Raw genomic sequence first — 13228 nt, 5'->3', positions numbered from 1 at the left:
AATCCTCATGTCATTTAGCAATTTAATACAAACACAATTTTAAATATTTAAATGTTGTTATCATGATGCGGATGACAATGCAAGTTTTAAGCAATTTTATGAAAATGTTGACATGAGCATGTTATGAAGCATTTGTCACCGTGGTGGAAGAAAGGGATGCCACGGCAACGAATCCGAAAATGATGCCACGACAACATATCGGTTCCGGTAGCTCGCGGAGATACCGGTGCAAAAGAAGTGGGCGTGAGCGTGCCATGCAAGATGGTGGGGTGATCCCGGTTACCGGGTGTCCCAAAAGACGGTGGCAAGGAAACAAGTGACAGCATGCGACGAACAAGTCGGGCACGGTGCAAACGCAAGCAACTCATACAACACATGCATTCGTTCGCGGGCGGTCGTTCTCGGCGGTTATACCTTGGAAGCGTGTATTTCGGGGCGGTTCAAAATCGTCGAGGGAAGTAGTGGTACACACGAAGGTAGTCGAACTTGACGGTTCCGTTACACGGGTCTTCGGCGACAGTAGTGGAAGTAGTGGCACACGTTCGTTTTCGGAGAGGTACTTGACGGGTCCGAGGTCTCCGGGCGTAGTGGTACTTGGCGAATTCGGAGATGGTGGAAGACGAACTTGGCGGTCCTCGTTGACCTGGTACTTGGCGTATCCAGTCTCCGGGATCGTCGCGGTTCGGGCGTGTAGGCGAACGACGATGAAGCCGTTGGTCTTGCGTCGACAGCAACCGACAGCGAAGGCGCACGAAATAGCAGCAGGAGGCTGCAGAGGTGGCGACCATCTGGCTGTCACGGTCGCACGCAGCGCACCACAGGGAGATGACAAAGGCCTCGGGCATGAAGGCTTGAGCGTTGTAGGAGGAAGGGGCCGACGGGGTCGGGGCTGCATCTTGGCGATCCAGTGACAGCAGGGGATGGAGCTCGATGGAGGCGGAGCAGCGGTTGGTGGCATGTGCGGGCGCCGTGTGGAGGTGCAGGAAGGCGGGTCCGCGGCATCCATGGCCTCAGCGAGGGGGTCGGGCACGAGGCTCCTGTGGCGGCCATGGCTGCACGAGCTCGCGGACGGAGCTTCAGGCGCGAGCAACCGAAGGAGGGCGTTGGCGCGGGAGGAGAAACAGGGCACGACACATGGTGGTGCGGCGGTGTAGGAGAGGCCGGCGTGGTCGCGCGCGCAAGGCAGCAGCCTGCTTGGCAGCGGAGGACGCGGGCTTGCGGGAGCTTGAGGGACGGGGCAAAGGAGGTCGGCGGCGAGGATGACCGGGAGCAGGGCGGGCGAGGCGCGCGGCGCGAGGGCCCTGCTCCTCTGCGTGTGGCGGCGCAGGAGGACGAAGGGGAGAGGGTGGAGACCGAGAGAAGAGCGAGAGAGATGGGGATCAGGGCTGCGGCGGCGGGCAGAGGGAAAGAGCAAGACGAGCAAGAGGAGGGGCTCGGCCTAGGGTTTAGGTTAAGTGGGGCGGCTGGGCCTCGTGGCCTGCTGGGTTCCTTTCTCCCTCTCTCTCTTAAACTTTCTTTAACAGAAAAGAATTAGAGAGAAGAAAAGAAAGAGAGGGTTAGGGAAAGAAGTTGGACATGGGGATTATTTCCCCGGACTCATGAAAATGTGCTTGTTCCGAGAAAATAGAAAATGCCATGATTAAAAGATTTAAATTCAAACTCATTTGATTTGAATTCAAATGATTTGAATAGGAAGTGAGGGTTGGGACGGTCCAAAAATGTTCGGATTTTTGGTGGAGCTCCGGAATATGATGAAAAAAAATATATGGCAAGGTTGGAGACCAAGAATTAAAATAACAAAGGCATTGGGATAATTTGCAAGTGTGTTATGGTAAATTCCAAATTAATGAAATATTAAATATAGCTCCCTAATATTGGGAGGATATGTTATAAAGAGAAGTCACCCTTCCCTCGATTTAAATAGATCAACAGTCTATGCAATTTTATTAGATGAGTTGAGATGCAAAGATTAATGACATGATGGCATGATGACATGATGCAATGCAAAAATAAAAGAGCAAGCACAAAAAAACACACGGCGACCACGAAATATATGGAAATCTTCTGAGGCGTCGGTCTCGGGGCGTTACAGCCCGCCATCTGCCTCCGGCACCACCACAGCAGCCACCGAAGAAAAGAATGACGAATCACCTCATCACTCGAGCTCGACGTGGCTCCATCACTGATATGCAGCTTTGCGGACCTCCAAGGTGGCTCACCAAAAGTGAAGCCTTTGTCGTTGAACGAATCAGACCGGGGCAACACCTCGGACACGCCATTGAACTCCAGATCTGGCACCCCACCATGACTAAGACGCCGAAGGAGAAAACCATACCTGCCATCCACAACCACGAGCCCAGCACATGTTCCGTCTTCAAGATGTCATCGATGCCGACCACAATCTGCATCCGCTCCTGGACTACCTCCCAAGCTTCGCGCCGACGCTAGAGCAAACGTCGCCGCAACGGCGGAGCCCGAGGACACAGGTCCACCACGAGGATGCCATCGCCGCTACGTCATCCTTACTTGAACAGACTGATTTCCAAATTCATCCCCAACCATAGGACCGATGGCCTCGTCGGGGAAGGATCCGAAGAATCTTTATTCAGCGCCGTCATCGTCGCCGCCGAAGCAAAGACGATGAACAACCTAAAAACCTAGCTACGAGGAAATAAAAAACGATCTCGTGGATCCAGCGACCCCCTCACCACCGACGACCGAGGTCGCCGGCGGAGGGGAGCCGCCGGAGGACGGCGCAGGAAGATCGGCCTCTCCTGGCGGCGGCTGGGGTTACAGCCGCCAGGGACGAGGAAAACTAGTTCGCGTACCCTGCAGATGACTCGGTGCAGTTCGCTATATCTACCACACCTGCATAATCTTCCGTTACAACGCACGAGCATATTTGCTAGTATAGGATAAAAAGCACATTTTTTGTTGAGACATGGATAAAAAGCACATGGAAACTAGGACCTGGCTCGTAAGACGAAACGTAAACATGGCCATCGAATGCACTGTGCTTCAGACCCATGGGCCTTGGCCCACATCGATCTCGGCCATCTCAGTAACTCTTAAACCCTCCTCCCATTCTCTTCCCGTCTCTCTTCCTCAGTCGACGCAGCGCCACCACCTCTCCCCCCACCATCCGCCATGGGCCTCCTCAAGAACTCCCTCCTGCTCCAAGGTCTCCTCCTCCCCCTCTCACAAGATCCCGTCTCGCTTGCCCGCAAATTTGGCGGCACTAACCTCTGGATCTGGCGGTGCAGGGCAGCTGCGGCATGCTACGGCTCAGGCGGCGGCGGCGGCCGCAGGGGTGGGGCGGCGCGGCGTGGCGACGTCGACGGAGGAGTACATGCGCCGCAACTACGCTAACAATGTCTCCGAGTACAACACCGTCATTGGGTCCCTCGTCCAGCAGCGCAGGCACGTCCAGCCCTTGTTTCGGTTCCTGCACACCACCTGTTCGACCCAGTTCCGAGCAGTGGCATTTCCCGTTAGGATAGTTTTGTTAAGCTGTTATTGCTGCGTCGATGATCTGGTGTGGGTACGAGCATGCCTGTGCCAACCTAATTGTTTCTTCCCGAGTCTGAATTAAATGCTTTCATGTTGTCTTCAGGCCCTACCTGCTTCGTGATGCCTACGATGACATGCTGCTCGACGGGGTGCAGCCTGTGCGGGATACATTCCACAATCTCATAGTCGGCACCATGAAGGGCAGCCGGCTGCAAGATGCTTTCTACTTCCGTGATCAGATGAGAGAAATGGGCTTGCAGCCTGATGTTAGACCACTCTCTTCTTTACATGCCTTCATCTCCTATGCCGATTCCCTTTTTATTTTGTCGGACAGAAATTAGGCTAATGGCTTAATTCATTGTAGGTTAACCTATACAATTTTCTGATTTCCACTTGCGGGAAATGCAAGAACTCGGATGCAGCAATCTTGGTTGGTTATCTTCCTACCTATTTCTGAGTTGCTGCCGATGCTCCTCCTCTGTTACTCGTGCTCACCAATGCTCTAACTTTTGTTACCTGTACTGAAGCTTCTGGAAGAAATGAAAGCACATGGCGTTAAGTTGAAAGGAGAAACCTACATTTGTCTCTTGAATGCACTTGCAGCAACTGGGCGTACCGATCAAGTGTAAGGGGTCCTTCACATCAATTTTTATGTTTTCAGATTGTAGAAGCATGCAACATTTAAGACTGCAATACGAAATCACATATTCCAAGATATACACTGTGGTTGACTATCTTTACCATGATGTTGTGACTTATCAACTGGGCACTTGGAGCAAATAAGCCAAGGCCTGCAGATTGTACAATAGCTGTTCCCTTGTTTTCGTATTTCCGTTAGTAAAGCTCCATTGAGACAACTAAAAATACAGGATTCATTACTACTAGTTCCACAAATTTGAACACTAGACTACATGTAACGTGTTGGTACATCCAGGGTTATAAGAGCCTCTGGAGGTTACAGAGTAGGAGTGCCAGTTTTCCTCGCATAATGTGGGGGATATACATTATCAGAAGACATCAATTCCACTAGTGCCTAGGTTATCTCTTCAGCTTGTGGCAAGTTTCGCTCTAGAATTATATTAGGTAGCTAAGCATGTTTTTCGACATACTTCCTCCGTCCGGAATTAGTTGACGCTCACACGGATATCTATTTGAACGTCAACTAATTCCGGACGGAGGGAGTATAATTTATCCCGAACAGCAACTCTTTCCAGTATATCCGTTTATTATCTATGCTGGGAGAAACACTAATGTGATTGTTTTACCAGTTATGCTATAGTTCGTGATATGACCGCCGCTGGACTTGGATTAAACAAGTTTTGTTATGCTGGACTAATAACTGCATTCAAGAACAAGACACCAGCCAGTGAGGATACTCCGGCAAAAGTATGTTATGCACTCAAGAAAGTTTGTTGTGGTGGTACATTTACCATAACTGTACTCATCCTTTTCTCTACTTTGTTTTCAGATTCTTGAGTTCGTCCAGCAGTCAAAAGGTTGGCAGTATGTTGAAAGGGTAGCAAATGATAGTGCTGAGAATATAATGATGAATGTGTCAGAGGAAGAGCTATACAACTTGCCAACAGCAGAATTTGCACACAGAAGAGGATTTATATTTAAGCAGTTAACAATTTATCATGTTGCTATCCATGCTTGTGCAGACTTGGGGAGCAAAGAGGTGTGCTATGCTGCATTTTCACTGTGTTTTTAGTAACCAGTGTCTAGTTACTGCTCAGCAGCATTGATACTTGACAAATTGACATGTCCATAATTTAGTTATCTTACATTTCATAGTTAGCTCATGTCATGAAATTGAGCTTTACCTACTATGAAATTTAATCCTCTTTACAATTTTGCAGACACTCGAAGCACTTCTTGACATGTTCACTAAAGAGAATTTTAATTATGATGCCTTCATTGTGATGCAAGCTGTAAGGTAATCTGCAACTCTGCATGCTGAACAGTATCGATCTAATGATACATTGCATGGTTATGAGGAACTTCAATGGTTAATTGCTCCTGATATGTTCAGTTTCTAAGTATGTCGAGAACTCATCAAGGAATCTTCATCTTTGTCGAGATTCACTGATATAGCTTCGCTGTCCAAAACTTTAAGCCTGCGCATTATGCATACTGAAAAGTCTCTTGTGCAAGTTGAATTAACAATCTTATAAAGTGGACATTGCAAATCAATGAAATCGCATTATGTATGATGTTTAGGTAAATGTACATAGTATTTGGAAATGCAGTGTCTATTTTTAGGATACCTGCAATTGTCATTTGACAACCCATCATGTTTGTCCTTTTCTATGGTAATGATTTCTATCAACTTCTGGATCTATCTGTTAATTTCTTGTCCTTTAACTGAAAAGGTGTTATCTTCGATGTGGAGATATTGATTCCGCTGTTAAGATGTTTGAAGAGTTCTCAAGCTCGAAACCCACACCCGCAGAGCTGTATGTGGTGAGTATCTTGTTAAAGTTATAACTTCAAATTTAATATTTATGGTTGAAAGCAACATAGGTTTAATTCCATTACGAATCTTCAAATCCTAGTGATGGACATGTTTCGCGGTACACATCAGGCCTTGTGCCTTGGACTATTTTGATCTAAAAAATTTAGTTGTGAACTTTCAGAATCTTTGTAGAACTTTCCAATTTAACCACTACAGGATTTACTGTTCCTTTATAGTCACAGGCTCTAAAACACAATCGTACTGCTGCTTATTAACTTTAAGCTAGCTGCTAACTTTTGATTAGAGACCATTTTGATTAGTGGATCCAACAGTGGTAGCTCTCAGATTTCACAAATAACAGTTATATTTCACTATATTTTTTAAAAAAAGTAAAAGATGGAAATCAAATTTGAAGTTTGAAATTGGTACCGTATGAATCCTATATGCTGAACAAAAATTAGCCACATGCCAAAAGCTGAGCATCTTGGGATAATATGCATACAAAATAATATAGGTAACTTTACTATAGAGTAGCTAATTAAGGTCCTACATATAATTCGTGTAACAATAAAATATATAATTAGGAATCTATGTATCTCTCTTATCCACACCATGTGTTCTCAATTTCTCACATGCACCTTTTATATTCTATGCATCAATGGAATGCAGACACTTGCCGAGGGAGCTATGATAGGGTATACTCCAAGAGGAATGGAAGTTGCTCAAGCAACCTTGGTAATTCCTTCCTTCTAGTTTTGTGTTACTGTTTGACTAACTCGGGAGTTCAAAATCTTAGGGTTTACAATATATTTCAGGAGAAAATGACTGAAAGAAAATTCTTCTTGAATCCCAAGATGGGGACGGATCTTCTACTAGCGGCTTCTGGTGAAAAGGTAAGCAGCACAACTGCCACCTTTCAGTACTGAATTCACAGAAGTCCTAATGCTTCCTGAAAAAAGAATTGAGTTGCACCAATGACTGTTGAAATTTCTGTGGGTTTGTTCAGACTGGTGGATATACAACTGCAAATTATATCTGGGATATGCTGCAAACCCGCAATATAATCCCAGCACTTCCTGCTGTTGAAGCATACTACAAGGGATTGAAGGTAAGCTTCAATATTTTAGAGTCAGTCATGTCATCTGGTATATTTTCCTCACCTTGGAGTCCGTGTTTTTTTCGTAACTTTGGATTGGGTTCAATTATAACATTAGTTTACAATGCCGAATCTGGTTGAGTTTTATCAAATTTTGAGAGCTTGCTGTGCATGCCACGCAATAAAAACAGCAAGGCTTGCTTCAACGTATCAGTGTGCTTGACTGAACAAACTAGAATAAAATTGACCGTACGTGGATTCTAACCCTGTTTCATGGTCTCTTGTATTCCCGATGCAGGAACGAGAAATTCCTTCTGACGATCCACGGCTTGTGAATGTTGCCCGTGTTTTGGACAACCTGCAACTCCGGTTGGGCCCGAGGAGAAATTTTCAGTAACACACGGTCAAACTGCTCTAGTCTCCCTGTACCAATGCAGGCTGAAACTTGTTTTGGTAAGGAGGTTGCTGGATGCATCAATATGTTTAATATCCAGAAAACCGAATAACTACTTTTAGGACGACAGAAAGCAAGGAGAAACCATCAAGAATATCTATCCGTGGATAACGGTTAGGAAAGAATGGCAGGGACCAGTGTATACATCCTGAGACAGAAATGTATTGTTTTGTCGCCTCCTATGCCTAAGTCTCTTTCTTAAGTTCCATTCAATTTTGTTGTTATTTATCTGGGCGGACCATCTATCGAACTTTGTGGTTGGAGTTTGTACTGGTTGCCGTTCAAATGTGATTGTTTAGTCGTCAGTTTGTACTGGTTGCCGTTCAAATGTGATTGTTTAGTCGTCAGTTTGTACTGGTTGCCGTTCAAATGTGATTTCTTGGTGTGAAGATGTTCCATATTGTTTCAAACAAGGGGGTTTTGTCCGGGAGAGGCTCCCGCTCTTCTTCCTCGGCTTCTCTGACACCAGAAGAGATCCCTCTGTTCCATAACTCTTGTCGTGGTTCTAGTGTGGTTAAAACCATGACAAGAATTATAGAACGGAGGTAGTACAACTCAAGAATAAGAACAAAAACTGAAATGGTAGCAGTCACCGTGCTGATTCTTCATGGACAACCTGAAAGATCTGCACTAACACACATCAGGCTTGCAATGTTAAGAGTTACAGGCTTACGGTTGCAGAACGTGTCAAACTGCAAACAGGTTTGAGAATCAACGTCCTTTACATAGCGATATAGAGTACACAGAGATAACGAAATAAAGAAATATAAACTCCATAAATTTATTCCTTCTTCGATGTTTCTCCACCATTCAGTCTCTGTGTACCGTAACCTTGTCAAAATCTAACATCCAAGAAATTGGCAGTGTTGTATTTCCTATCTCAGCATTTAACAATATATTTGTAAACTCCCCTTGCGTAAGTGTTCAAAAAAAAAACTCCCCTTGCAGAAACGAAAAATATGGCAAATGAGATGCGACTAGGACAGTTTTAATCTTTGATAATCGGTGCACGTCATTTACATAGTAGTTGAGACAAACCAAATATAGGGCAAGCTCACAGCAAATAAAAACTCCAAACACCCGAGAAGAGCACACCAGTTCACACCCTAATTAATAATTTTACATTACAAATACTTCCACGGTAGAGTACAGAGAGCAATCACAGTTGCCAGATAATCAATTAGCACTCCTAGCTAGGAACAAGAACAGTAAGTCAGCGTCTGTCCATAGTGGCACCGTTATGCTACAGATTAGAATCAACTTGAACCTACTGTCTCGCAGGGGTTCAAGTCTTCAATCAAAGCTAAAGAGGGAAGACTGTATGGTCCCAGGCACACCGGTACTAACTTACATCAGGCAGGCCTCACGATGCCGCGGTGCCGATAGAGCCAGGCTCGCTGCCATGCACCCTGAAGCGGTAGATGCACGTCAGCTCAGGCTGTCCGTGGTTCGAGGAGAAGTCGAGCCGAACCATGTTGACCACCGACGCGTCGGCGGTGGTTCTGTCTAGCTGGAAGGTCTGGGCGTTGCTCTTCTCGAGGTCGTAAGTGAACTCTCCTAGGCTTGTCGGCGTTCGTGGATGCTTGTCTGAATCGTCGTCTGCTCCTTGGTACCACCCGCTGACCTGGAAATCCTTGGGAGCGCTGGACCGGTCGAAGGCCACACTCTGCACAGGCAAGGCATGGTTCGCATAAGATAGTACACTGGAATGAACAAAGCAGAAAAGTGATTCATGGGAAGCAAGGACAGGCAGGGCATGAGGGCATGATTGTTCAATGACAAGATCATAATGCAAACAAACAAAATGGAAGAACCAGTTATTTCAACTGGAACACAACAAAATGAAGAACATGCTTTGCTTTCACAATGATTCCTTTCTATTGTGGCTCAATAAAGCCTAATTGAGGGAAAGAACAAATGAAGTCAACTATTAACAGATAGAGCTGCATGTTGTTTTGATGCTTTCCTGAAAGTTTCTAATAGATAGCAATAGCATCAAAAGTGAAGCTGATCAATCAGAGCACGCACCCACATGGCATATGTTGTCAGCCATCTCAAATCAGAAATGTTGACAAAAAATTAAGAGCATGTAGCACAGAAAATAATGAGCTACAGTATGGGTTGGACAGAGATATGCCAAATAAAAAAATTGAAGTAGGAGTATCGAATTATGGTAATATGACCAATAGACATACCTTCTCGACATGCTCTAGAGTGACTGCCTCAGGAATAATTCCTGTCCTGAGCTTGATTTCCACAAATCCAGCACTTCCTTCCAGTGCAAAACATTCTCCTGGCTGCCCAAAACTTGGCTCCAGCATTTTGTGACTTTCACTACGACGAGGAAGAATGCTCTTGGCTTTCTTGAAAGCTCCCGAATGCTTAACCACTTTGCCACCACCAGACCCTAATGCATAATCCACCATCCCAAGACCATCTGCTGCATGCCTTGCTATCTCCATCTCCACTATCTCTTTGGCAAATACTCTCACATCGTCTAAGGTTATATCACTGCCAGTGCCATCCAAACCCTTCTTTCTCTTCAACCGAGTCAGAATCTCATTGAATTCTTTCTTAGAGATAAAACCCATGTCTCTCAGTTCAGCAAGTGACTTATCTAATATGTCAACCTTGCCTTCCAATGTATTTATCTTTGTCTCTAACTTCTTGCCCTTGTCATCAAATTGCTTTGTGATGTCCCTTTTTGCTTTGCCAAGCTCATCTCCTAGCTTCTTATCTAAAATGTCCAGTTGTACCTGGAGCATCCTAGTCGTCTTCTTGAACACCTCTACCTTGGATAGTCTGCTCTCCATATCAAGTGCTGTAAATGATAAATCCCCACTTTGCCATCCCCATAACACCTGCCCCATCCAAGCAAAAGCCGTAAAAAGAAGGCAAAGCTTCATCAGCACACTTAGTGCAGTTTCCCACTTGGCCTTTTCATGTTTAGTGGTACTTCTCTTTCGATGTTCAGCAGAAGGTGCCGGAGGAAATGCATCTTTTCTTGCCTCAGACGAATATTTTGGTTTGTCGATAACTGACTCTCCACGGCTTGTATGACCAATATCCTTCTTGCTAGAAACCTTATCATCTGAGACCCCATTAACTCCACCTTCAGTAAGAAGCTCAGGTGTAGGTTTTTTCTTTGCAACAACAACTGTTCGCCGCCTAACATCTTGGCTGGAATGTGAATCCACACTTAGTGCATGGTTCCCATTTGTATTTGCGGCCGGTACAGCAGCAGTTGAAGCCATTGTTGTGCCTTAACCTACAATAGAACATAGCTACATTACAAACTGGAAATAATGATGCAAATGGAATAAGGCAGCAGAAAATGAGTGCTATTATTACATAAAGAAATTTGGCAATAAATCTGTGCACAGTAACATGAAGGATACAGCCAAGGAATTGATCTTATAGCCAGCCTTCCCATATTTATTTTTGTTGCTAATTTATCTGTGCAGGACAATGGATGTATTCCATCCATTCCTAAATATAAGTCTTTTTAGATATTCTAATATGGACTACATACAGAGCAAAATGAGTGAATCTACACTCTAGAATACGTCTATATTCATCTGTATGTAGCCCATATTCAAATCTCTAAAAAGACTTATATTTAGGAATGGAGGGAGTATAATCTATCTGCAGCTAAGTGTCTATATAGTCAGCCTATAACAAAAGGTGGTATACACATGCATAAGATGAACTGTAACAGATAACAGCCTTCCTATGCATTTTTTCCTTCACAAATCCAGCAATTAAAGTTGGGCAGTGAAGGGCCAATCATAAGTAGGAAAAGAATACATTATCGCACATAAGTACAGGATAGGCTGCAGATCTCGAAGAAATGAAAGAATTCATACTGTTATTTAACTAGTACTGCCATTTACCATCACGGACCAAAATATAAAGCCAAGCAGTAAAATGTGAAGACAGGAGTAAACTGTGGTACCCTACACAACATTTCGAAGCAAATCTCGAATTGCATTCAGTTGCCACAAAAAAAAGGGACAACAACACTTAACCGAAAGCAAGCAACCTCGCCTGCAACTTCCTAACGGTTCCATACAACACAACCCTAATTCCCCAAGTTCAAGAAATTACATCACCAGGGAAAAAGAGAAAAACCCTAAACTTTCGGAAATAAGCTCTGCCCGCACCGCACGTCCGCGCCCGGACTACCACGGGTCAACTCAGACAGAATGAAGAGGGGGAGCGACCTAAATCGAGCCGTCGAACTGAGGATTAGAGGGTGACATCCATGGAGCAAACAAATCGGCGGACTAACCGGTTTAGATCTTGGTTGCTCGCTGCAGCGGCAACGGAAGATGCCCGAGGAGGAAAAACCAACTCGCACGCAATCGAGCTAGGGTTGTTGGTTCCTTACCGACGAAGGGGGTAACCGATCCGCGCCGGTGCAGCGCCGGTGGGGCTGGCCTGCGGTGCCCCGCCGCCGTCGGCGCGAGAGGGCTGCGGGGAGGGGAGCAGCCGGGGCCGGGGATGCGGACGGACGAATTTGGGGACAGAACCGAAGGGGAAGAGAGTGGGCGAGAGAGAGAGGGAGGGGGGGAAGAAGAGTGGCGAATAGGGTACGTGGAAACGGTGGAAGACGGGGAGATTTTTGAAACCGAAAGGCTCACTCCACCACGGAGGAATGGCATCTCAATCTCAATTCTCATACGCAACTCCCGCTCCAAAAGTTCAACCTAAAACCTGCAAAGTGCACGCGCACTAAATGAAGAGAACGAGCGGCCGGCTCTCCACCACACGATCGCGTCGCGATCGAACCACGCAAGAGCCAGGTGCCGCCTGGTCCGTTTCCTCCCACCGCGCGGTCATGGGCGGTTTGTCCTTATCCGACCCAGCGTGGGACCCACATGTAAGTGGCTAGAGGGAGATCATGGGCGGCGGTTTCGAAACGTGAACCATTCTCTCCCCCATTTCCTCCGCTGGGCGTGGCATTCCCGTTCCTCTCCTCCCTTTCCGCTCTCGCTCTCGCCCCGCAACTGCGGCGGAATCGCGCTGCGGCTCTCAAATCGCCGGCGGATTCGTTGCTGGACCGTGGGGAGGATTCGCTGCTGGCCGTCGCCGGCGTTGCAGGTACCCACTACTGTCCTCCCTTTCTCTGTCTCGTCACCGGGGGTTCTAGGTCGTGTCGAGGTCGTCGTTGGCGGAAATGGTGGGCTGGGATTCCTAGGGTTCCTATGGCATCAACTGCCTCGTATGGTCGATTTGGTGTAGACGTGTCGTGTGTGCTTCCGTTCGACTCTCCTGTCCTTGGATTTGTGCGGCAGGAAGGACAGTGGTGGTGGGGATTCATGGCGGGAGGGTGCGTTGGTGTTGGTGGGTGTGGTTGTTGGGTTTTGCGGTCGACGGAGACGTCCGCGGCGGCCTTCTGTTGTCCTTCCTCTCTCTGTCTCGTTGCCGAGGGTGAGGCCGTGTCCAGGTTGACGGTGGCGGATGTGGCGGGCTGCATAGGGTCCCTTGTTGTGTTTGCTTCGATTCACCCTTCGTATGCTTCGATTTTGTGCAAATTAGGAGCAGTTGTAGACAATTTTTGAGATAATATAGCCAATCTGCCAGTCTTGTGGTGGATCTCCTGGTTAAGTGTCTTCCCCTGTTGTGTGCAACTAGGGACCATTACCTATGCAAATTAGTACCTATCCTTGCCAATATACTTCTATACAATATACTGTATCCAAGCTGCCAG

The 13228-nt window shown here is 46.4% G+C and overlaps 2 protein-coding genes across 2 annotated transcripts; one reads left to right on the top strand and one right to left on the bottom strand.

Annotated features, from left to right (window-relative positions):
* Nucleotides 1–3027: 3027 nt before the first annotated feature.
* On the top strand, nt 3028–7904 carry LOC123180429 (pentatricopeptide repeat-containing protein At4g35850, mitochondrial). The gene is made up of 13 exons (XM_044592484.1): nt 3028–3181; nt 3264–3420; nt 3614–3776; nt 3875–3940; nt 4038–4135; nt 4779–4896; nt 4979–5188; nt 5370–5446; nt 5883–5973; nt 6635–6700; nt 6781–6858; nt 6972–7073; nt 7360–7904. Exons 1-13 carry the CDS (start codon nt 3148–3150, stop codon nt 7456–7458), a joined length of 1359 nt encoding a protein of 452 aa, XP_044448419.1. The 5' UTR covers nt 3028–3147; the 3' UTR covers nt 7459–7904.
* A 583-nt stretch (nt 7905–8487) lies between these two features.
* On the bottom strand, nt 8488–12173 carry LOC123180428 (SUN domain-containing protein 1). Its single transcript, XM_044592483.1, has 3 exons — nt 11906–12173; nt 9711–10783; nt 8488–9181 (listed from the first exon to the last, which is right to left on the bottom strand). Exons 2-3 carry the CDS (start codon nt 10767–10769, stop codon nt 8879–8881), a joined length of 1362 nt encoding a protein of 453 aa, XP_044448418.1. The 5' UTR covers nt 10770–10783; nt 11906–12173; the 3' UTR covers nt 8488–8878.
* Between the last annotated feature and the right edge of the window lie 1055 nt (nt 12174–13228).

The sequence above is a fragment of the Triticum aestivum genome, chromosome 1D, assembly GCF_018294505.1.
Source record: "Triticum aestivum cultivar Chinese Spring chromosome 1D, IWGSC CS RefSeq v2.1, whole genome shotgun sequence".
NCBI classification, from domain to species: Eukaryota; Viridiplantae; Streptophyta; class Magnoliopsida; order Poales; family Poaceae; genus Triticum; species Triticum aestivum.
This window is presented reverse-complemented; position numbering and strand designations above follow the sequence as displayed.

Coding starts and splice junctions, on each gene's coding strand:
- LOC123180428 (XM_044592483.1), bottom strand. CDS start 10,769: ATGGCTTCAACTGCTGCTGTACCGGCCGCAAATACAAATGGGAACCAT. Junction 9,182..9,710: donor CTCTAGAGCATGTCGAGAAG/GTATGTCTATTG, acceptor TTGCCTGTGCAG/AGTGTGGCCTTCGACCGGTC.
- LOC123180429 (XM_044592484.1), top strand. CDS start 3,148: ATGGGCCTCCTCAAGAACTCCCTCCTGCTCCAAG. Junction 3,941..4,037: donor ACTCGGATGCAGCAATCTTG/GTTGGTTATCTT, acceptor CCTGTACTGAAG/CTTCTGGAAGAAATGAAAGC. Junction 6,859..6,971: donor TAGCGGCTTCTGGTGAAAAG/GTAAGCAGCACA, acceptor GGGTTTGTTCAG/ACTGGTGGATATACAACTGC.